General features: G+C 48.2%; 2 protein-coding genes across 3 annotated transcripts in view; one reads left to right on the top strand and one right to left on the bottom strand.

Moving 5' to 3' along the window:
- The window catches only part of EGFL8 (EGF like domain multiple 8), a 43,806-nt gene extending 27,478 nt beyond the window's left edge, over nucleotides 1–16,328 (bottom strand). Inside the window, exon 1 of one of the 2 annotated variants that reach the window (XM_081183206.1) lies at nucleotides 16,217–16,328. The gene's annotated coding sequence lies outside the window, so the exon portion shown is untranslated. The remainder of the gene's footprint in view (nucleotides 1–16,216) is intronic. The other variant, XM_081183203.1, reaches the window with a different exon arrangement.
- On the top strand, nucleotides 522–23,464 carry GPSM3 (G protein signaling modulator 3). The gene is made up of 5 exons (XM_081183650.1): nucleotides 522–718; nucleotides 14,611–14,762; nucleotides 16,243–16,396; nucleotides 20,600–20,775; nucleotides 21,784–23,464. Exons 2-5 carry the CDS (start codon nucleotides 14,691–14,693, stop codon nucleotides 22,003–22,005), a joined length of 624 nt encoding a protein of 207 aa, XP_081039776.1. The 5' UTR covers nucleotides 522–718; nucleotides 14,611–14,690; the 3' UTR covers nucleotides 22,006–23,464.
- The last annotated feature ends 1,772 nt before the right edge of the window (nucleotides 23,465–25,236 follow it).

The raw sequence follows: 25,236 nt of genomic DNA, 5'->3' as shown, positions 1-25,236 counted from the left end.
AACATTTCCCCAGATGAAAATAGAGACGTCCTAAGGAAAAGTGGGACATGACAAGATCAAATCAGAAACTGGGACGGCTTCTCTAAATCCGGGACTATCGCTGGAAAACAGAGCATGGTACTGATAATACCGAGGCCGCAGGTTCGATCCCCGTACAGGACAGCTGCATATCTCCATGTTGCAAGTGGGTTGGACTAGATGATCCTCAGGCCCCAACTCTACAATTCAATGTCTCTGGGATTCTGAGACGGAGCATCGCTTTGCAGAGGGACCCTGAGCAAAGAGCTAGGCTCCTGGGCAAAGGGGCTTTCCCAGCAGGTCTTGCTGTCTCTTGAGAAGGAAGCGAAGGCTGATTGAGTAAAGGGCAAGGCCTCTGTGCACCTGCCTCCTTCCTCAGCCGCAAGGAGTGGGTGGGGAGATAAAAGGAAGGGGGTTTGTGGGGAAGGGAGCCGAGGCGAAAGCGAGTGAGCAGCAAATGCATGAGCAGCGGAGGCAGGAAGTAGTGGCTTCCCGTGTAGAAATAGGGGCGTAGCCACAGCTGAGCCGAGCGACAGTCCAGGCGCAAGGAGGAAGGAGAGAAGACTACAGCCAGAACTAAACAACTGGGGCAAAAGCAAGGGGAAAAGGAAGGAAGGAAAATGGGGACGTGGAACTGTCAGCAACAGCGGGAATAAATCTGAGGGGGGGACCACACCGACACCTCCCCCCCCCAAAAAAGGTGAGCGCTGCAGAGTACAATTGCCAGCACAAAAACAGCCCTAGAAAGTTGCTTCGTAAGTTACAGGTTTCCGACACGCAAGTCACTTCCGTGCTGGGAAGTGGCATCTCCTGAGAAGAGGACCACAGAGAGGACAGCTGCGTTTGTCTCTGAGGATAGCCAATGTGGAGCCGCCTTCCAGATGTTGTTGCGTTCTCCAACTTCCATCAGCCCCAGCCAGCACGGCCGATGAGCAGGGAGGATGCGAGCTGGGTGCCAGCAACATCTGGAGGGCCGACATGTTTGCTACCCCTTGAGAGATGCTGCTGGTCAGAGGAGACGACGCTTGGCTGGTTGGAGACCTGGCAACGGCCCGTCTCAGCTGAAGGCGGCTTCACCAGGTGTAAATTCCCACATGTGCAGCAGTCTGCTGCAGGTGTGGGTCCGGTTGCGTTTCCGCATGGTTTGCACAGATGGGTCTTGTGCGGTTTTGCGTGTTGTTTACACAGCTAGGCAGGGTGGGATAGGAGAACCTGGCTTGGGAATACGGCGCGTGTGGTTTTATGGACTGCTATTTTAATGGGTTTTCACGGATTCTTATCTGCTGCGCAAATAAGGGGCATATAAACCACCTAAATAAATAAGCATAATACCCTCTTGTAGGTCGTGTGTAAACGGTTGCACGTGCCTGCCTTTCGCCATGGGCCAAAACAAAACTTGACCGTGTGATGTTGTTGCCCGTGACCCGGTCCTGATCCGAATCTGGAGGGTAGGACTCGAACCAATGGCTTCAGGTTATAAGGAAGGAGATTCTGACTAAACATCAGGAAAAACTTTCTGACAGCAAGATCTGTTTGACAGTGAACAGGACGCCCCTCAGAAGGTGGTGGACTCTCCTTCTTTGGAGGTTTTTAAGCAGGGGTTAGATGGCCATCTGTCATGGATGTTTTCGCTGAGATTCCTGCACTGCAGGGGGGTTGGACTAGATGACCCTCGGGGTCCCTTCCAACTCAACAATTTTATGATTCTATGAATTGGGCCTCCTCCTTACATCTGCTGATTTGCCATGGGAGGAGAAGCCCTGAGGGAAGCCTGTTTCACTGGCCTCTGAGGGAACTGTCAAGGGCCTGAAAGAATTGTGGGGCAGCCTCTCTCCTGTACCCCCCTCCCCATCTTCCTTGGGGCTTCTTAAGGATCTGTCTGCCCTGAGGGAAGGCAGAAGCCCTGGCCAGGAGGAGGAATTCATTATAGCATTAAGCTTGTCCCATCAGCGCAAGCTTGCTAGCCAGAACCATCTACGCTGAGCCAATTTGGGGGGCAGGGGGTGCACAGGGTCAGAGAGGGGGCAGGAAGCCCCATTGCCACAGCAGAAATCCTTGCATTGGCTTCTGCTAATTGAATGCAGCCCTGCACTGAAGTTGCCCTGTGAATGTTCTGCAGCATCTGTTCATTCTAATGTTTGGCTTGGCAGTGCAGTAAATAAAGAAATGCAATCAGCTCCCCCGCTATTGCCTGCCCATTGGTCGTTTGTTAAAAAACAACAGCAGCAGCAGCAAGGGGCAAACCACGTCAACACCAGCTGGGTCTAGTTTGGCCTGCAGGGAGTGTCCTCTCTGGGTAGGAAATGTGTCATGTGTGAGGAAGCCCTTTGGAGAATGAGGATTGGCCGTGTTTAGAATTTAGAAATCCTGGCAGCTTGATCTGAATGTCCCCTTGAGGCTGCAAAGTATTTCTCCCTCCTTCTCCCAAAGGACCTTCTTGGCGTTGTTGCTAAGGGCCAAACTAACTCTTGAGCACAGACCCTATTTTCCAGGGACGTCCCTGATTTAGAGAAGCTGTCCCAGTTTCTGATTTGATCCTAGAATGTCCCACTTTCCCTTAAAGGGAAAGGTAAAGGGACCCCTGACCATTAGGTCCAGTCGTGGCCGACTCTGGGGTTGTGGTGCTCATCTCACTTTATTTGCCGAGGGAGCTGGTGTACAGCTTCCGGGTCATGTGGCCAGCATGACTAAGCCGCTTCTGGCAAACCAGAGCAGCGCACGGAAACACCATTTACCTTCCCGCCAGAGCAATACCTATTTATCTACTTGCACTTTTGGCGTGCTTTTGAACTGCTAGGTTGGCAGAAGCAGGGACTGAGCAATGGGAGCTCACCTCATCGTAGGGATTTGAACCACCGACCTTCTGATCGACAAGCCCTAGGCTCAGTGGTTTAACCCACAGCGCCACCCATATCCCCACTTTTCCTTAGGATGTCTTTATTTTCATTGGAGAAATGTTGGAGGGTATGGAGTTATCCAAACCCCAAGCCGTCTGAAGGCAATCCTGTATAGGGATGTTTTCTTTTAATGTTTAATGTTTTATTATGTTTTTATTTGTGTTGGAAGCCGCCCAGAGTCGCTGGGGCAACCCAATAAGATGTGTGGGGTATTTATAGTAAAATGATCATTGTGGAATGGGACGTGCCTATTTTCATCAGAGAAATGTTGGAGGGTATGGGAGCATGTGCCGACAGACTTTTCTCTCTGGCAAGCGCCACTTCTGAAAGAATTTGATGTGCGGACATAGGAACCTCGGAAACTGCCGTATACCGAGGTAGATCTCTTTGGTCCCTCTAGCTTGGTCGTGTTTACACTAGGGAAGGGGAACCTGTGGCCCTCAGGATGTTGTTGGACTGCCACAATCATTTTAGGCTGCGGAAGTACGCTGCAACATTTTGCTGCAGGCCATAGAAAAGTGCCTTTCATTATACTAAGTCAGATCATTGGCTCATGGAGCTCAGTATACACCGGCTAGCAGCTGGATTTATGGCAGGTATCTTTTGCGAGTCCTACCTGGGCGTGCCGCGGATTAAACCTGAGGCCTTCTGAATGCAAGGCATGTATCTTTAAAACGGCACAGTTCACACACTGAAGGGAAGTATCAGCAGGTTTGGGGAAAACCCCGAGGTTTGCAGAAAGAAGTGGACCAGATCTTTAGAGGAAAAAATTCTAAGGGGAGACCCCCCCACCAACAGTCTGGTGATTTAGTGGGCATGCAATGCAGATTAAGGCCACACCTGCGGCTTACCATTAAATCAGTATTATACCACTTTAAGCAGTCATGGCTTCCCCCAAAGGAGCCTGGGAACTGTAGTTTGTTAAAGGTACTGAGAGAGTTGTTGGAATGCCCCCATTCCCCTCACAGAGCTACAATACTCAGAAATTCTCTGGGAAGAGGGATTGATTGCTAAAGCGCTCTGGGAATTGTAGCTCCGTGAAGGGGAAAATGGTCTCGTAACAAGTTTCTCGGCACTTTTAACAAACTACAATTCCCAGGAATGTTCAAGTGGTGTAAAAGTGGCCTTTGTGTGTGTGTACATGTAGGGGGGACAGGGACAAAAAACCAATGATGGGGGGTGGGAAGACAGAAGTGAGTACCTTAAGGAGCATCTCAAACCCCAACATTTAGCCTGGACACTGAGGTTCTCCTCCAAGGGCCCTTCTGGTGGTTCCCTCACTGCAAGAAGTGAGGTTACACAGGCAGAGGGCCTTCTCGGTAGTGGCTGCTGCCCTGTGGAACACGCTCCCACCAGATGTCAAGGAAATAAACAACTATCTGACTTTTAGCACACATCTGAAGGCAACTCTGTATTTGGAAGTTTTTAATGTCCGATGTTTTGGGTGTTTTTATATGTTGTTGGAACTCTGAATATGAGCTCTCCACATTGCAACATTTTGTTGCAGGACCCAATTGTACTTTACACCCCTCAGCCACACACAAACACTTCTTTAGAGAAACAGATTGCAGGGGTGGGGTGCGGGGAGCAGGTAGGAGTGCCTGAAAGGCACCAGCGGGGACGTGAGCTTTGCACATTCCCAGAAACCCACTTTTCTTTACCATTATGCCTTGTGTTTCCACAGCTATGTCCTTGGTATTTTTTAAAAAGGAAACTTTGGGGAGGGTTCGATAAAGAAAACGGTGCCCGTGGCAACTTTCAGACTTGGGTGGAAAGCGGAATTTCTCCGCAGGTGTAGTAACTCGCCATGCCGGGTTTCAAATTCCCCTTTCAAAACGACTGTGGGGCCCTCTTCTCTTTTTCAGCCAGCCACCTAGGTTAGGGGGCTGAGCCTGTGTGCGTTAGTCCTGTGACACAGACCAAGCTCTGTGACTCAGCCCAGAATTTGGAGAAGAAACTGAAAACAACAACCTTCCCTCCCCGCTGCGGGCCCATGACTTGGCATGTTTTGCCTGACCACAGGGAGGGGAGAAGTCTAGTCTGGTATGGGTGGCGGTGGCGACTTATGGGGCAATAGGGAGAGCCAGTGACAGGCAGGACCAGAAACATCTCCTGCTCCTTTGGTCCCTATCCTCGTCCCTGCCAAGTTGTACAAGGAGCATTGAGGCCACAGAGGAGCAGGCGGCTGACAGCAAGTGAGAGAGCAGGCGAGGTAGGGGCAGGCTGAGGGCAGTGACACCCCACCCCTTGCCCCGTGGAGGGGAGACGTAGCTGGAAAGGAGAGGTGCCGTAGCAGAATGAGGAGGAAGGGAGGGGTGGCGCCACCTGGCTTTCCCAGCCAAGGCTCCTGTGCCCCTAAGAGCTGCGTGGCAGGCAGAAATTCAAAAGGGGAAGTTTATTCCTGCCCATGCATTTAGCTTCCAGTTCTTAAAAGGCGCAGGAGCGCAGCAAGGGGGGGAAGTTGGCAACCCTAAATTGGACTTCATTTTTTCAGCTTTCGGTGCTGATCTTTGTTGTCTTTTCTATTGGATCTTAATCTATCATGCTTTGTTTTGATATTGTGACACGTCACCCCAGTCTCCATGAGAGGTGACATTCCTGCGGCTCCAGGGTTTATTGTTCCTTTGGGGCATGAGGCACAGCAGAGACTGTGGTGTCTTCATTATGGTATATGGTTTTACTGACACATATAAACAACCTGAGGGATGCGGGTGGTGCTGTGGGTTAAACCACAGAGCCCAGGGCTTGCCGATCAGAAGGTCGGCGGTTTGAATCCCCGCGATGGGGTGAGCTCCCGTTGCTCGGTCCCTGCTCCTGCCGACCTAGCAGTTCGAAAGCACACCAGAGTGCAAGTAGATAAATAGGTACCACTCCGGCGGGAAGGTAAACGGCCTTTGTCCCCTGCTGATGGCCGATCCAGCTAGCTCTGCCCAGATGGCTTGGCTCATGAGTGTAACTAAATCCTGTCGATTTCCATCTTCGGCAAAGTTTAATCAAGCCTTCATTAATTTTAACTTTTACTACATCATAACAAATTTAGGGGCATCTAGCGCCCCCCTCCCGAACTCATAACAATATTTTGCTCTCTTTGATGTTTTGTGAGAGTTTCTTTATTTTTATTGGGCATGCATGGAAGTGATTTAACTGAGGGTTGCCATATTTCAAAAAGTGAAAATCCAGACACAAATGCTTTTTGAGCTTTTAATTTGGCAAAGTTGCTTAGCTTTTTTTTTACACATTCTCAAAAAGAAAAAGGGAAAGTTTCTGAGCTAAGGAAATTCGCCAAAAGCCAACACTTTTTGAAATAAAATCCAACCTGTGCAGCTGTTGACCTTCACAGCCAACGACCGATATAAGATGCAGGAGCAGGCAAGGCCACATTTCCCAGGTCAGTTGCCCCCCCCCCTACTTTAATTCTTTTGCAGCCTTTCCCAGAGGAACCTGGTGTGCATGGGACTGATGGCGTGGAACACGATGAGACGGACAGTAAGTGTAGCCAATGGCAGGCCGAGCAAGAAATAGGTGGCACCAACTTACTCTGGTTTCAAAGAATCACGGGATTGCGGAGTTGGGAGAGTCTGGTGCCTGGCCCACTGAGCTATCAGTGTCATCTTGCCTGCTGAGTTCTACAAGGGAAAACACTAAGGAATCTGAGGAGGAGGAAGAGGACTCTGGCAGGCCGAGCCACACCTCAGCCTGGTGGTCAGAAGGCAGGCAGGGTCAGGCTGGGTGAGGGCAAGCTGCCCTTGGTGGGCACTGCCCTGCTTGGCCCTCACGGCCCAGTTTCCGCTGCGACCCTCCCCTTCCTTCTATTGTCTCCCAGCTCTCCAAATTTAGCTTTAAACTCTTCAGATCAAGGAGCTATTGTTTGGGGGGAAAGGGGGGGGGGAAAGAGAGGGCATTTTTGCTAACATATAAAAATGTTGTGCACGTTGATGGCCGCAGATGATGAATTAACTGGGTTCAGTTAATGCATTCAGTGGCACTCAGCAATGTTTCTGAATACCAGTTGCTGGAAATTGTGTGAGGGCTCTTGTGCTGGGGTCCTGCTTGGGGGTTCCCCCAAAAGGCCCCCGGTCGGCCACGGTGAGAACAGCATGCTGGACGTGGTGAGCTATTCGCTTGATCCAGCAATGCTTTGTAGAGTTGGAAGGAACCCTGGTCCAGCCCCCTGCAATGTAGAAATAGGCCACTATCCCATTCGCAAATTGAACTTGCAATCTTGATATTATCAGGACCATGCTGATATCAACTGAGCTATCTTCTTCATATATATATATATATGACTGTCTCCAACAATATTTCAAAGCATTTATCATCATATAATTAAAAAAAAAACATACAAAGTTTCTCCTTGACTTCCCACCCTTCCTTTCCTGATGTTTGTTTTTTATTCCTTCTCATGAGCTATTTTGTGGGATGCGGGTGGCGCTGTGGGTTAAACCACAGAGCCTAGGACTTGCCGGTCAGAAGGTCGGCAGTTTGAATCCCCACGACAGGGTGAGCTCCCGTTGCTCAGTCCCTGCTCTTGCCAACCTAGCAGTTCAAAAGCACGTCAAAGCGCAAGTAGATAAATAGGTACTGTTCCGGTGGGAAGGTAAACGGTGTTTCCATGCGCTGCTCTGGTTCGCCAGAAGCAGCTTAGTCATGCTGGCCACATGACCTGGAAGCTGTACGTCGGCTCCCTTGGCCAATAAAGCGAGATGAACGCCGCAACCCCAGAGTCGGTCACAACTGGACCTAATGGTCAGGGGTCCCTTTGAAAGGGACTTCAGAAATACAGACCAGGAATGTAAAAATCAGGCAGCAAAGTTTCTTAAAGAAAAAGTTTTTATTTGATTTTGTCAGACAAAAGCAAAGGGTGCATTTCAGAAAATGAGAAAATGCCCACCCCCCCTTTGGGGCAGTCAACTTATATACCTTTCTGCAAAGCATAGTTCAGCCCCTTGGCATCCCTTTAGCCAATGATTGACAATTTCCTATGGTCATTGATACATATTCATTAAAGCTCAACCAATGAATAAATTTGGTGGTGGCCTTTCGGTTCCAAGTTGCCTATTCCACTAGGTGGCGCTACTGGCTTATAATCTACTTAACCTCTGTACTAGTTCCAGGAAGTGGCCCTGAACCCCCCACTTCCAAGAAATGTCCTTGTGGTTTAGCAACTTCACACCTAAGCGTTATATCTGGAGCCTGGCGGTCAGCAAACATCCTGCTACTTGCCTTTGTCAGGGGTCGTTTCTCAGAAATGGCTTAACCTCAACTAGCAAACTTCCTGCAGGGGCAAGCTAGCTGCACCCACAAGCTTGCATGCTTGCTGCCTCTGCAAAAGGTGGCAAAGTGACAAACATGAGAAAGAGAAATAGTCTTTAGCTTTCTAAAATGGCTTTGTGCTTTTAGCTTTTAGATGGCCCTATAATATGGCTTCAGAGGTTCTTAGCCTGGCTCTCTATTGGTCATCCTGACCTTCACCCCTGCATTCCCCCCTTTCCATCACGAAAATGCTGACCGGTCACGGTTCTCCATTTTCGCTTGATGGACCTATAGGTGCAACATCATAGAGAGCCAGGATATAGGTACGTGTTGCTGCATTAACTGAGCGGCTCACCATTTGGCGTACAATCTGAATAAGGCAAGGCAAAAAGCATGATAAGAGTAATATGGTAACGAAGAGAAGTAAAATCACAAGCAAAATCTCTTTTAACCATGACCAACCTGGGAGCTAAGAACTAATTCAACTACATACACTGGGGAGACCTGCACCATCTAGACTAATTTTGTGGTACAAATCAGCCTGTAACACTCAGACCTGTTCAGGCTCTTAGCTACAGCTGTTGTCATATTCAGGAAGGTGTTTTCCCTCCCCCCGGTGGCCATCTGAGAGGTGAGAACCATCCGGAGGCGGGGTATGATCCACATCCTGATTCGAGGAATGTTCGGGGCCCCAGAACAAAGAACTGTACCACCAACACAGAAATACCACAAAAAGGGTAATACCACAGGCCAAAGGGATGGTGGCCCACGAAGGCCAGGGCATGGGGCCTCTAAGTCCTGGCCCTACTGAGGTGTGAACAGCGTCTACACACAAAACGTTCCCACTCTACACAGGGAAAAGTGGCCGCCTGGCACTGATACACTGTTAGGCCTCGGGAGCCATAGGGATGGCAATAGACACTGTGAAGTTCAAAGGCTGGTCCTACTGGGTGGAGGTCACCTGCGTGGTCTCTGACCAGGGCCTATGGAAGCTGAAGCCTGGGGTGGCAACCCTTATGCAGCCACAAGAATACCCTACCACATTCAAGGGTATTATGTGTGGAGTTACCAGGCCAGGTATTCTTCTGGGATTATGGGAGGCTCGAGCCACCACGACAACCACAGGTGGGGCTGCAGGATTTACTGGCACTGGTTCAGCAATTTCAATGCGCACCTGGTTCAGGCTCCCTCCCCTGCAATATTTGCATTAAGATAGGCTCCGTCCCATGCAACACCTGGATTAAGATTAGGACCTGGTCTACCAGATGGGGTTGGTACAGTGCTCTACCCCCTGAGTGACAGTTGGTTACCCCCCCACAACAGCAAGAGCGGTCCAGAACTCCCAATAGCCAATGAGCACGCCGTTTCTTACCACTGGCAAGACGAACCAGTCGTAGCAGAGGTCCGCAGGCCAATAGGGTCGGTATGGCTCAGTGGGGTCAGGACAATAGGACATAGAGCAAATCAATACAGAACATAATAGAGAAAAGGGGAAAGTCCTTGTGAAAGTCCTTGTGATGATCAGTCGCAGGATCTCGTTGCCCGTGGCCTAACGCGTTTCCGGTAGCGTCAGACACAAGGTGATGATCAGACGCGTGTGATGCACCCAGGGAATCACGTCGGCTACTCTCACCGCAGTTGGGATGGAGAGGAGGACGGTATACGGGCCTCGCCACTTAGGGATGAGGGGGTTGCGCTTCCACGCTGTCACCCGGCTGGAACTTGTGGACCGGCTCAGCGAGACTGCACGGTGTAGGCTCGAGGTAGTACCTGGAAAGGGAAGCAAACACACACGGGGACAGGAATTGCACTTGTTCCTGAGTGATGTGATCTCCCACCCGCCCCAAACTGGCGGGGATGTCTCGGACGAAAGGGGTGGCCTGCCATACAAAAGTTCAAAGGGTGATAGTCTCAGTCTCTTGGTTGGCGCACAGGGCACAGTTTTGGGATGTAGCAGCAGTTAGTCATAGCAGCAGTTAGTTGAGATAGAATATTCTCCCAAGGTGTGCTTTAGCAGCTGGGCCTCCCAAATGGGTGGACTCGTGGTAATTCTTTACAATTGTGCTGGCCAGATGTTGGGGCACAAAAACACGGCTGTCTGGTCCTTCCTGGAGCGTTGCTCCTTCTTGGCTGGTCCACTGCTGTTCATCAAGGGTGTAACGTGGTTCCACATCGTCTGGAGTGAGTTCTGGGATTATTCTTTTGGCATAGCAGGCATTTCCTGGAAATCTGGGCCGCCAGTTGATAAAGGTTGGCTATATAGACATACTTCTCCAGCTGCTTGGTTGTGGCATCTGGCCTCATGTGGGTGGATACATAGTATCTGGTTTGTCAGCAGTGCTTAAGATCCCTTCTGGGACCACTGTTCCAATAACTGAGGCGGGGCCGGTTCCCGGGCTACTTCCTTGGCCACTCTGTCTGCCAATCGATTTCCTCTGGCCACTTCTCCTGGTCCAGTCTTGTGTCCATAACCTCAATGCAATCGTGCGTCTGCTCCTCACCTTCTCCTACCGGCAACAGGGTAACTGGGTTGAGGGCGGTGGTGACCACTGGTGGAGGTTTCAGAGCTGCCTCACAAGCTGCATTATCTGCTTTCCGGTTGCCTCTAGTGACCATGTCCCAACCTCTATCATGGCCTTTGCAGTGCATTACAGCAATCTCTTTGGGGGCCCATACAGTTTCTAGTAACGTCTCAACTTCTGGAACGTATTTCAGAGCTTTCCCGTGGGCTCCACTCAAGCCCCGCTCTTTCCATAGGGCGCCATGCGCATGCAGGGTTAAGAAGGCATATTTAGAATCAATATAGATGTTAGCCTTGCATCCAGCTGCCAATTGCATGGCAATGCCTTTTGCTGTTGGACTTCGCCTCAAAACACAAACAACTCTTGGAGACTTTGGCTTTCTTAGAGCTCTTGGAACGGCTTGCCTGGCTTGCACCCCCACTTCTGGGTGCTCTGCTGCCTGAGGAACAACTTGTAACTGCCTTCCTCTTCCCAGGTCTCAGCCTCTCTCCAGCCCACAGTCCATCACACAGATTTATTGAAGCGTAGAAACAACTTCCCAAAACAGCCTCAGCCCCCTCTGGGCTTGGTACTTTTTCTGGGCATCCTCTAGCCCCCTCTGGGCTTTCTGGGCGTCCCACAGCCCCTTCTGGGCTTCCAGCCCCCTCTGGTCTGGCTGCCACTGTGGCCTGACATGCTGTCTTCAGTGGCTGCCACGCTACCCAGGGCTTCCTCCCTTGGAGTATTGCCAACAACCAAGAATCAACGCTGGCCCTTAAAATGGATAGGGCCCTTTGGTCTCTCTAGAACATCAGGCACGTCTGCTTCACAAGCTTCCACTGCGCCTGCAGACTTCTCAATGGGTTGGGCAAAGCCTGTTTCAGTCTGTGTACCCCTTATATTCCATAAGGGTGAGAACCGAATGGGGCACATTCAGATGCATCTCCTGGCCAAATGTGAACTTGCCTGTTTCTTCCACTAGCGTGGCGGTGGCAGCGACACCCCGCAGACAGGGTGGCCAGCCTTTCACTGTGGAATCTAATTGCTTGATAGTCTCAAAGGCTTCTTGTTGGGCTGGTCCCCACTCAAAGGGGTCTCTTCTTCTTCCTCTGGTATTCTCATTTAGAGGTTTTGCTAAAATACTGAAGCCTTGGATCAGGATTCTGCAAAAGCCTACTGCTCCACAACTTTAAGCTTGTCTTTTAGGGATATCACAATCTCTGCCTCTTTTTTTTTTTTTGCAGTGACCTTTTGACAATTTCTAGATGGTCAGTATGTTCAGCAAGTTGTCTGGATAAATTAGCCAAAATCTTCATCCCTTTTTTTTGCATTTTGTAAAGTGAGCTGGTTGTATGAATCTTTCACTGATTTCAGCTCATTCACAAAACTTTGTTCTTTGTTTTTCTTTTAATTTTAGTAACTTGTTCAATTTCTCCTTTACAGAGATATGTTCATCGACCTGGGATTTAAAATGGTCTGTTCCTCCTTACATTCTATTTCTGTTTCTTGCAATTTTTAGCTGATTTACTTATTTGTTCTTTAAGCAATTTAATTTGTGAGTCACACTCCATAAGTTTGTTGTTGTAAGTAACATCACAAGTCTTAATTGCAGAATGAAGATCTTTAACTGTTTGGCTAGTTTCTTTGTTTTGCCTAACAAATTCTTCATTCTCTTTTGTTTTACTAACGTTTTCAATTTCTTTTTTTTTTTCCTCAGCCAGTTCTGATTTTTATTGCACTTAACTGTTCAGAAAGTTCTGAAAGCTTTCTGCCTCCACTGTTCACACCTTTGGTTTGTAGATCTTTCAGTAACTGGACTTCCCTTTCAGCCTTAGACAACACTATTTCCCTGTCTTGCATTTCATCCTCTTTGCACTTATCTGACATTTCAGAATATTAATCTGCTCAGAATACACATTTGTATTTGAAATAATAGCAGAAATTTCTTTGTCTTTCTCAACTAAAACCTCTCTGAGGTTGTCAAATTCTCTTCCATGCCTCTGGAGGTCTTGAATTAGTTGAGACCTCTCTTCTAAATGACTTGTGTTTAATCTATTAAGTCCTTCATTTGTCTGTTCAAGATCCTGTTACATTAATTCTATAGCAGCATCCTGTTTCATGCTCTTTTCTTTTATTTTCCTCTGTTAATGCAGTAATAACTGCTTACTGTTCTGTACACTCTTCTCCATAAACACTGCACTTCTTCTGGACATCTTCCCTCTCCAAAACCTGACATGAGGGAGTGACTTTGCAATGTTCAGTCCTGCATTTCTTCAACCAGGGGGGGGGGATTGTCATCTACCACCTTCAGCCAGTTGTCTATATAGGGAATCTGGTCAGGATGTCCCCCCTGGTCTATGCTGATTTTGGTCCTTCCTTGAAGTTGTTTAACATACATTGAAGGGGAATTACTGGACCTTTCAAGGCTTTCGAGCCTCCCCCCTCCCATTTTCAGTATGGCCCTGTACAGCGTCCCCACACCAAACACTCACACATTCACTTCGCAAGGAGTACTTATTGTTACGACCCCAGGGGAATGCCCCGGTTTAAGACACATACATGCACAAAATGCCTCTCTCGTTGGACGCTTGCACAACACACTATCCACCCTGTGCCCCCCTTTCTCTCCTTCCTAATACCAAAGCGTGGGTGGTTGTCAGCAGTCAACCCTTCTACTTAATGCCACTATCCACGCTGGAGATTTGATCAGGATCTCCCTTCTCCTTAATTAAAAGGAGGATTTCCTATGCCCTCAGGTCTTGTTGCCATGTACTCACCCCAGCCGGCTTTTCTCTGCCCTGTCCTCCCAACCTCGGCTCTTCAAATCCGTTGTCCTCTGTCCCAGGATACAGCAAGAGGGTCAAGTTGCCTTCTGCCCCCCTCCGAAGAAAAGGTTCGGTGTGCACTTGGAAACCAGGAGGTCTGTTGGCCCTCCGCCGTCTCTGCCCAGAGGGCAAGGGAGCTGCCTCCTGGTCTCTGAGGACACTTAAAGTCCTTCTGATCCGAGTCACTTTTGGCACCAGAAATGAAAGGGACTTCAGAAATACAGACCAGGAATGTAAAAATCAGGCAGCAAAGTTTCTTAAAGAAAAAGTTTTTATTTGATTTTGTCAGACAAAAGCAAAGGGTGCATTTCAGAAAATGAGAAAATGCCCACCCCCCCTTTGGGGCAGTCAACTTATATACCTTTCTGCAAAGCATAGTTCAGCCCCTTGGCATCCCTTTAGCCAATGATTGACAATTTCCTATGGTCATTGATACATATTCATTAAAGCTCAACCAATGAATAAATTTGGTGGTGGCCTTTCGGTTCCAAGTTGCCTATTCCACTAGGTGGCGCTACTGGCTTATAATCTACTTAACCTCTGTACTAGTTCCAGGAAGTGGCCCTGAACCCCCCACTTCCAAGAAATGTCCTTGTGGTTTAGCAACTTCACACCTAAGCGTTATATCTGGAGCCTGGCGGTCAGCAAACATCCTGCTACTTGCCTTTGTCAGGGGTCGTTTCTCAGAAATGGCTTAACCTCAACTAGCAAACTTCCTGCAGGGGCAAGCTAGCTGCACCCACAAGCTTGCATGCTTGCTGCCTCTGCAAAAGGTGGCAAAGTGACAAACATGAGAAAGAGAAATAGTCTTTAGCTTTCTAAAATGGCTTTGTGCTTTTAGCTTTTAGATGGCCCTATAATATGGCTTCAGAGGTTCTTAGCCTGGCTCTCTATTGGTCATCCTGACCTTCACCCCTGCACCTTTACCTTTTTATGAGCTATTTTCTTCGGTTCTTATGAATTGACAGGGCTCAGAGACTAGAGATTTAGCTGGAGCATACTATTTTCTTCTCCAAACACCCTACCATTCTTTCGATAGCAGGAACTGCTACATTCTGGGATGAGACTTTTGGGGGACAAGGAATCTGCTAATCTCCTTTCTTCTCTGTTGCCCAGGACAAGGGGGAAAGCGATTTCTCTGCGTATTTGGCCACAAGAGTCTTTGGCCAGAAGGCAGAGAGTAAACCAAAAGAAGGATGGAGGAAATGGATGTGATAGTGGAAGAAGAGATGCGACTGGATGTCAGCGCAACAGCCACAGAGGAACAGGTAAGGCTGATGTACCTCTCAGAGGAATAAGGGCCAAGCAGCACCTTTGGCCTACCAGGTGCTGCTGAACTACAGTTCCCACCAGCCAGCGGTACCCCATGCTTGAACTTAAATGTCAGAACCAGATGGGCCATTGGCCTGATCCAGCCAGCCCCTTCTCGCATTCTTAAACTGTACGTGCGCCACTGAAAATGGCAGCAGCCGCTATCGTTCCCTCTAAAAACAAATCTGGGAGGCTGAGTGCCAACAGAATTGAAGGCAAAATGGGACCGCTAGGAAACAAGAGGGCCGTATTAGCATGCTAGGCCGAGCCCCAAGAGGTGTGCAGGAGCACAAATGAAAAGGGGAACTCGCATCCAGTGAGGGCTGGAAGCCAGAGGGTCTGCTGGTTGAGCAAAACAGGATGTCTACATTTTTCAGCTGGAGCACAGTTCCGGCACCTATCAGGTGGGCATCATTGCGGGCCGGCGTTCTCCCTGCCCACTTCGTGCCTTTATGTACTTCTGATAAGCCCCAAAAGAACATTTCAAGTCAAGAGAAACTGTCCAGTGTGTGCAAATCCACACTTTTTTACAGATCTGTGATTCCACCTAGCTCCTAGCCATTCCTGTCTATGATTGGTCAAGGCGGCCACACCCATAGCTGTCAACCGTCCCTTATTTGGCGGGAAAGTCCCTTATCCCAGCGCCGTGTCCTGCTGCTGTCCCTTATTGATGATGTCCCTTAAATTTCCCAGGTTTCAAAGGAAGCAGCTCCTCTCCCTCCCTCCCTGCCGGCCAGGGAGGAGGGAGGCTCCAACCGTGTTGCTTGGCTGCGTTGCTCACCCAATAAGGACTCTAAGAACGACTGGGGGGTGGAGCTTGCATGCCTTGTGCCAATCAAATCGGCCGCGTTGCCTGGGGACTCGCCTTTCTCAGTGCTTCCCAGCGGAGAGGTGACGGTGGTTTTCCTTGCCGCATCCCCTTTGCTGGGTTGCTGCGCTGTGGGAACCACCGCTTGAGGCTTCGTTTGGCTGCTGGCTGGGCTTTCTGCCTTTGGCTTGGAGGAGCTCAGAAGTTGAACGTACCTGTGCTTGGAAAATCCCTTATTTTGGCTGCTGATCCCTTATTTTCAAGGCTGCTGATCCCTTATTTTCAAGGCTGCTGGTCCCTTATTTTCAAATCTGTAAGTTGACAGCTATGGCCACACCACACTCAGGACTCAGCTACCTTAGTAAAAAAACAGCGTTTCGAATGTGTTATAAACATGCAACACCAGATGGCGCTGGAGAGCAAAAAAAATTCTTTGCGATTTTCCATAGCGTTTTCTTTTCTTTCGTTATAACGATTACTGACATTTACAGTGTTTTTGTCCTGTGTGTAGATCCACCCCCACTCTCATTTCAGAGAAATTGTTTGGAAGGCACTCACTCATTGCACCCCATAACCTTCTTTCTAGGAAGGTTAGAGACTTACTTTCAACCTTGCTTCCTGCTCCACAGCAGATCCAGGCCTCCTCTCAAGACGACCTCAGTCTCCTGCCAAACCCGGGTCCTCTTTTGCGCCCAAAGCAGAGAACACGGCAGACGGATCCCGCGCGGCCCTGGAGGTCCCTGCCAGCTACCCCTACGGGGGAGATGGAGAAAGATCAGGCGGGTAAGATGAGAATGCCAGCCTGCTATCGCTGGTCAAATCCACACCATGCATGGCAAACACATTGGAATCACAAAGGAACTTTCCCTTTGTGGAGCTACAATCCTTAGTATGCTTGACAGATTACAGCTCCCAGGATTCTTTGGCAGAAGGCATGTGCTTCTGCACATCTATGGTGTGTATGAGACCTCCTTTCCCAAATAAATAAATAATAAATAAATAACTTTTTATTTGTACCCCGCCCTCAGGGCGGCTAACATCATGAAACTAAGACAGTATACAAAGAACATAAGAACAGAAAAACAGGCAATTGATTACTTAAAATACATTTTAAAATTAGTTCAGAGCAAATTAAAATCTGGACAGATGGCAGTCCACGGGTAAAATTGAGAGTGGTTAATATTCTCCAGGGCTAACTGTTACCACTGGTCTTATAAAGGACCTGTGAGCGGGCTAGGAGGCCTCTTTACTGCTTGTTCTTATACAGAAAGAAAAGAATCAGACTGAACCCCGACCAAAGTCCTGGCGGAACAGCTCCGTCTTGCAGGCCCTGAGGAAAGATGCAAATCCCGCAGGGTTAACAACTTTATTTTAGCAGACCAGTTCCTGTGCGTTTAAGCCGGAGACGTCTGCATTATCACAGGTGCTTTAACTTAAAGTTGCTTTAACTTTTATTTAAAGCACATTGAAAAGGGACACGGGTGGCGCTGTGGGTTAAACCACACAGCCTAGGACTTGCCAATCAGAAGGTCAGCGGTTCGAATCCCCGCGACGAGATGAACTCCTGGTGCTCGGTCCCTGCTCCTGCCAACCTAGCAGTTCGAAAGCACGTCAAAGTGCAAGTAGATAAACAGGTACCGCTCCGGCGGGAAAGTAAACGACGTTCCCGTGCGCTGCTCTAGTTCGCCAGAAGCAGCTTAGTCATGCTGGCCACATGACCCAGAAGCTGTACGCCGGCTCCCTCGGCCAGTAAAGCGAGATGAGCACCGCAACCCCAGAGTCGCCCACGACTGGACCTAATGGTCAGGGGTCCATTTACCTTTAAAGCACATTATTTCTTCTCCCAAAGAATCCTCACACAGTTACAGTTCCTAGCACCCTTAACACATTACAGTTCCTAGGATTCTTTGGGGGAAGTAATGTGGTTTGCGCGTGTTTTAAGTGTACGGTGCGTGGAGTTGTGTCACCATAGCACCAATGAGACCCATGTTCACATTCCCAGTCGCCCCCAAAACTCAGCGGGTGACCCTGGGCCAGTCACCATCTTTCAGACTGGCCTGCTTTGCAGGGCTTTTGTGCGGATAAAGTGGGGGAGGGAGGAGGAGTGGGGGAGATGCCCCTTGTACACGGCCCCAAAACCCTAGGAGGAAAGGATTATAAAACAAAACAATTTTGGCCTGATCCTGCCCTTAGGCTATTTTTAGTGTCTGTGTATAGCGCAAGATTGAAACCAAATGTTTGACAAAATGAGCTGCATCTATTTTCTGACTTCCTAATTATCGCAAACAAAATCCTGTAAACCTTTTGCTAACCCTTATTCACTCCGTCAAGATTATACTTCCTGTACTTCTCATGAAACAAAAAAACAAACAAACCCCTGCATCAATCATTAAGCTGAAGGGGGCTGGAATTACTTTTTCCATTAGGCTCAACTTTTTCAGAAAGGCTGCAGAAACCCGTCTGCAAAATCTAGCCTTTTGCATAAACTGCTCATTTCTTTAAGGAAGGTGTTTATTTAGAAATAGGCAAAAAGCTTCTGAACTTCAAAAAGAAAGAAAGAGACGCTATTTGTTCTTGTCCCGGATGCTCCCAGTGTGTAGGTGCTAAAGTACACTGCGCTTGACAGCAGTTTGCAGAAGTTTCTGTTGATTATGAGGAAGTCAGACGCCGGAGACATTTGCTTGGCTCAGGGCTGCTGCAACTCACCTTGAGCAAGCTAAACCTAAGAGCAACCCCTGTAAGTTTTCAGGTTTTGTTTTAATTTGAATGCTTTTAAAAACAACAACAGACAGTATATTCATCCATGTTTTATATCCGTGCTGTTATAAGAAAAAACCTGCTCCTTTTCCCTTATGGCGTATTCTGGAGCCCATTCTGGAGTCCTTACGTAGGTTCCCTTTTGGTAGGAGAAATTAACAGAGGCCAACCAGAGTATATTGAAAAGCAAAGCAGTTAGTAAGCATGATCTTTATTAAACTGCTGCAACAGGGTCCCCACTCACCACAGGCAGGAGGGAGGAGAACCCCGAACAATGGTGCACACGCCCTTATATAGACTCTTGAAATTGCCCACCCTGTAGCCCAAGACCACCACCCCCTGAAACATCATACGCCCATCACAGGAGGAGGCAGTCTACGGCAGAAATCCTGTCTGCCAGGGTACCTGATAATAGTCACTGACTGCATTACCTGGGCAGTCTGGCCATTCTTTTGTGATGGTTAATACTTTAGTACCTGACTCCAGGTCACAGGCTCACCCTATTCATGCACAAATACGCCCTTTAAGACAGGATTTGTAAGCAAAAGACAATGGGGGGGGGGTCCCATTTCCTTCCAACTTGCAGAGAAACATTTGAGGTCAATTTGGGAGAATCAAAATGGCTTCAGGATTGCTCTCCTGTACTATTTCAGACATGTGGGTTATGTACGTGTTTGCCTTGTACATTTATGAACATTTAATTTATATTCGAGACCTTAGGATTCTTATAACAGTGCTAATAGGCATTTGGTATATTTGCAGTCGTCTATGCCTTCGGGATTCCTGGGGTCTTGGCCCTCAACCAGGGCCTCTGTGCCTTTGGAGAATTGAAGGCATGGCGGAGACGGTTGTAGCTTTCAGAAATATGGCTTATTCCCATATTTACATCTGAGTTTGGAGGGAGGGAGTTCAGATCTTACAGCATGTTCCTTTCAAGAGGGGTGTCTTTCCCACAGCCCTGGAGTCAAGGGCATCTGCCCAAAATGGATCTCTTGTCTTTGTTCTCCCTTCCTCTTCCCAACACACCTTGTTAAAGACACTCTTTCCTCTCACAACCCTCCAAATCCCCAGTCTCTGTTCACACCTCAGGCTAGCCCAGGAATTCCTCTGCAGCTTGTATTTCTCTCTTCACATCTCAAATAACCAAAATACTACCATTTATTAATTTTGGGGGTTCAACCTCCCCTGCCAAAAGAAAACTTATAACAATATTTATTGGACTAGAATGTTGCAGTCTTCTCCAAAGATTTCCAGGCATATCCTTCCTTTGAAAACCTACCTTGGCTCCCAGGACGTTTCCGAGCACAATTCAAAGTGTTGGTGCTGACCTTTAAAGCCCTAAACAGCCACGGCCCAGTATACCCCCATCATTCAGCCCAGACACTGAGGTGCAGCGCCGAGGGCCTTCTGGCAGTTCCTTCACTGCGAGAAGTGAGGTTACAGGGAACCAGGCAAAGGGCCTTCTTGGTAGTGGCACCCACGCTGTGGAACGCTCTCCCACCAGATGTCAAGGAAATAAACAACTATCTGACTTTTAGCAGACATCTGAAGGCAGCCCTGTTAGGGAAGTTTTTAATGTATGATATTTTACTGTGCTTTTAATTCTGTTGGAAGCCACTCAAAGTGGCTGGGGAAACCCAGCCAGATGGGCTGGGTATAAATAATAAGTTCTTCTTCTTCTTCTTCTTGTTGTTATTATTAGTAGTAGTATTTGAAGAAGTGATGCAGGGAAACAGAAGGGGTGGTTGCCGAAAGCCCAGCTCCCTAGGATCCTCTTACTCCAAATGGTCCCCTGGTGAGGGAGGCCTTTTGGCGTCCACCAACAGTTTTCCGGGGTGGTGGTGGTAGGTACTTTGAAGTCTCAGAGCACAGGCTCATGTGGCACAGACTTGTACATGCTAACTTGTGCCCACGACACAAATTTGGGTAGGGAGAACCGTTCTGGAGCACAGGTGGGAGACCTCAGATTGTGAGTCCTGGGGCCTCAACACCTGGCCAAACAACCTCTGGAGGGCCACGAAATTCAACTACTGACAATACGCCTGGCGGTTTCAGCAGACCTCAGTATTTCCAAACTTTGGTTGACAGTCATGAGGGCTAGAAACTTCAAACCAGTTAATGTTTTGATTGGGTGACGCTGGAGGACACCCAGGATTCCCTGTTATCCTTCTGCCCTCCGTGTATGGCTGTTCTGCTACACAATCTGTTCTCTTTCCTCTCTTCTCCCAGTCTTCTTCTCTTCGCTGACCTCTCTCCAAGCGGAGGAGTTTTTTGACATGGTGGCCAAAGCCCAGGCCCGGAGGCTTGATGACCAGCGGGCTGATTTTGAGGAGGCTGCGGAAATGTGTGCGGGCAACTCGAGGGTCTCTGAAGAGAAGCTCTATGACACTATCTTGGCTCATCAGGTGAGCGATGAGGTCTCCAGAGAAGGCCTGGGTGGACGTTGGTGCTAGCAGACCCTCTTGATGTTGATGATGATGAAAATGTTGATACTTCCTTTCCGTCTGACATTCCCAGGGTGGTTAACATTACCTATCCTGAAATCCAACTACAGCGGGATCTGCAACAAAATGTTGCAGCATGGAGTGCTTCTACTCAGGATTGCAACCCCTCCCCAGCAGTCAGCCAGCCTCTTGTGGCTACTGAGCATGCTCAGTCCTCCTTAAGGATGGCAGCAAATTCTCCTCCAAGCAGACACAGAAGCAGAAACTGCCTCAGTTTCCCTGCTCGTTTGTAGTCAGGAACCAAGGCCTCAGGCAAATTAATACGACTGGTATTTGTTATAGGGTCGTTGTACGTCCATCCCCCCCCCCCCAATTCTGACATTTCCTTTGCATTGAAGCGAATGGGATGGAATCACACAATGACAATGTGATTAATTACATTACATTCAGCCACAGCAAGGTAACTGACATAGTTTTTAACAGAAGCTGAACTGCAGCAGCGCTGATTGCAAGAAACACGGCTTGGAAAGGACCTTGCTAACTTCCTATATCCCTAGTCCTCATGGACTGTTTCTGAGGTTCCCCCAAACATTAGGGTGTTTCCCCCCCAAATACATTTCCCCCTGTTCTTCTGCAAGTCTTGGTGTTTCCTCAAGTTTGCTAATACCTCCCATTTGTGCATGTGGTGCTGTTTTGGCTTTCTAAATTATGGCACTCAAACTCTAAACATTGGAAATGGAGGACTTGATGTAGCTGTCTTAGGACAATCCTCATTTCATCCTCACAATAACCTTGTGAGATGGATTAGGCTAGGAGATGGCAGCTGACTCCGACGTCGCTCAGCGAGCTTCATGGCTGAGCGGGGATTTGAACCCTGTTCTCCTAAGTCCTAGTCCAACACTCTAACCATTACGCCATGTTGGCTCTCAGTCGGCTAGCAGAGCTCAGCATCTCCTCTTTTCCTTACAGAGCCAGCGTCTCGAAGACCAGCGCACAGAGCCCCCCATCCCAGTAGGAATTCAGGGCCTACTGGATTTGCTGCTCAAAGCCCAAGGCACCCGGATGGAAGACCAGCGCTCGGCTCTCCCTCCTGGTCTCGGTGGGCCGTCCTTGCTGGGGGCGCACACTTCCTTCCCCATGCAGTGCCTGAGTCCCCCGGCAGACTCCTCCCTCCAACAGATGTGGTTCTAGTGACTTGAGACACATTGCGCCGAAAGACGGAACCCTTGCGAGGCCTAAACTGAGCAAGGCAGCATGGACTGAGAAATTTGAAAAAGTTTCATACTGTGAAGGTATCCTGTGTTGTAGAAAAAGAAAAAAGAGGGTGGGTGCAAAACTGAAGCAGCCTCTCTCCAATGCAGCACCGTATTTGATTCCCGGCTAAGCTTTCTGTCCTCAACAAACGTTTCCTTCTAACCCTTCTACGAGCATAATGGCCTGAACTGGTGGCAGAAGCAGTAGTGTGGTATGTTTATTGGGAGCCATGGAAAGTCAGTACATTTCTGAGTCTGCTGGGATACAGCTTGAGGCTCTTAATCTCAGGGTTGTGGGTTCGAGCCCCACATTGGGCAAAAAGTTCCTGCACTGCAGGGGGTTGGACTAGATGACCCTTTGGTGTCCCTTCCAAAACTCTATGATTCTATGGTTCTACCTCTTCCTCAGGTGGGCAGAGAAGCGGGGGGAAAGGCCACACTGATAAACAAATAGCAGACGTTAGGTATGTGTGATGCTAGTAATTCCTGCCCCAAAGGCAGGATAACCTGATGTTCTAGATCAGAGATCTATAACTGTCTTTAGGAGGCGTCAAGCTGTTAGAACCACCACTTTTTGTTAGATTAATCCACCATCTTGCGCTGTAGCCTCACAGCAATCTTTTATGGTCGTCCTGATGTTGCCAGACTTCGCCCTGGTCAGTGTGGCCAATGATCATTGGAGCTGTAGTCTTTCAACATTTTCCATAGTCCATAGTCTTTCCTGTTCTAAAATTAGGGTCAGAATGTATTGGGGTGTTCGTGTTTGTGTGTGTGTGTGTGTGTGTGTGTGTGTGCAATTGAAATGTAAATTCAGCTGATTGATGCTTGCTTTGAAAGAGATCGGTTTTACATGCTGCCAATCTTTTATAAAGCAATGGTGTTGGGTACTGTCTTATTTAGCTGCTTCCACGCTGTGTCCCGTAATGCAATCATATGGAAATGTAATTAAAATAGCGGCTCTACAAATGGAGCTGTTTTCCTCCATCCTGCCATCCCTGTCCGCACTACACATTCAGGGTGCAGCTCTGATGGGCCTATGCAAAGTATCCCAGCAGAGCGGAACCCCCTTTTTGTTCTTACCTGTAAAGGCAAGTGCAAATGCACCAAATATTATCTGTGCGATAGTTACCTGTTTTTTAATTTTTATTTTAAGTAGTAGCAAACCAGGCAGAATCACAACCCAAGAACTCAATTGCAATAGGTTTTTTTGCTCGGCTTATGTATGGCAGCCCACCTGCAAACCCTCGCTGCCCACGTCCGCAGTTGCCAGCTGCTGCGTTGCAAAGCTAAGATAAAACGGCAGCGGTTGGCCGCCCTTGCAAGAAAAGTTTGTCGTTTTTATGCACGGTTGCGCTTTAGTGCGGTCATCATAATAAAACTTCCTTGCGTGTTCTTGAGCTGTTTGTGCTTCTGCATGCACACACAATATAAAGAGGGGGAAAGAAACGATAGATGCAAAGGGAAAAAGAGAGCAAAGGTGCAAACAGGAAAGGCACCTCCTCCATGACTTCCCCTGGGGTGCAAGACTGGGCCATGTGTCTGGAAGTCCTGAGCTGCTCAGACCACAAGACTCCCCTCTTGTCCTCGCTGATGTGGTCCACAGGAAAGCAGAGCAAGGCATTTGGCAGCAGCTGGGCTGCAGGACTTGCCGGAAGGAGGTGTACAAGGCGCCAGCCAACTGTCTTAGAGACCCAACTCCGGATTTGTGTCGGGTTACTCCTGAGCCTTTTCTTACGATACGATACAATAATCTTTATTGCCATACAGAACAACGAAATTGAAAAATATACACCAGACATTCAAAAACCAACAAGCCTGCTATCCCAGCCTGGTTAACCCCCTAGAAACACTGATTCCCATAATTAAATACAATATACAATACAATACATAGAGACTCCTTACCCTGCATTTAAAACCAAAATTGCATTTGGATAGAAACTGTTTCTCAGGCGGCTAGTCCTAGTCTTTATAACCATGTACCCTCTTCCAGAAGGCAGAAGCTGAAAGAGATCATTTCCGGGGTGCGCACTATCCTGCACTATCTCTGCAGCTTTCTTATGGAAAGCATAGTTTTGATCCAAGGTGGGAAGATCCAAGGTGGGAAGAGTGCACCCAATTATTCTCTCCGCAGTCTTTACAACCCTGGACAGCATTGTTTTTCCCCTGACCGTGCAGCTCCCAAACCACACACACGGACCATAAGTTAATACACTCTCAACAGTACAATGGTAAAATGCCATCACCAGGTCCTTTGAGAGATTATTTTTCCAGAGGATTCTCAGAAAATATAACCTCTGCTGTGCTCTCTTCACCAGGTCTTTGCTGTTTTCTCCCCAGGTTAGGTCATCTCTCAACTCTATTCCCAGAAATCGAAACACTGAGACCTGTTCCACGCACTTCCCCTCAATAATAAATGGCTGAATATTCAATTTACATTTCCTAAAATCCACAATAATCTCTTTTGTTTTCTTTAAGTTAAGGAGTAAGTTGTTTTTCCTGCACCACTCCCCCGACTGCTCAGCTTCCTTCCTCTAGGCTGTTGTAAATAAAAATATGCCCTTTTCCCTTATGGGGTATCCAAGAGCCCATATAGAGTCCTTACATAGGTTCCCTATTGGTAGGAGAAAATAACAGAGGCCAACCAGAGAATATTGAGAAGCAAAGCAGCTAGTAAGCTTGATCTTTATTGATCTGTTGCAACAGGGTACCCCCCTCACACGCAGGAGAGGAAGAGCACCCAGAACAATGGCCTGCAAGGCCTTATAAAGACTTTTGAAATTCCCCTTCTCTAGATCAGGACCACCCCCAGAAACATTATGCATACATCACAGAAGGGGTGTAACCTAAGACCACCCCTCAGATACATCCCACCTACATCACAGAAATTTAAATGTTGTTTATCTCTTGTCCTTGTTTATCTCCTGTCTAGCAGGTTACTTGATTGGATTTTCTGGGGAGCCTGGCCATTCTTTTGTAGTGCTAAAATACTTATTTCCTGGGCCAGGTCACAGGCTCACACCTTATTCAAACACAGATTAAAGGAAGAGACAATGGGGAGGCTTTTCCATTTTTAACCTTGCAGAGAAAGGATTTGGTCAGTTTAGGAATCAAAATGGTTCCTGTTGGCCTTCCTGTACTGATCTATGTATGTGCAGTTATGAACATTACT

This window comes from Podarcis bocagei (assembly GCF_964188305.1).
Source record: "Podarcis bocagei genome assembly, chromosome: 2".
NCBI lineage: Eukaryota > Metazoa > Chordata > Lepidosauria > Squamata > Lacertidae > Podarcis > Podarcis bocagei.
The sequence above is the reverse complement of the archived record's forward strand: the minus strand, read 5'-3'. Positions and strand labels throughout refer to the sequence as shown.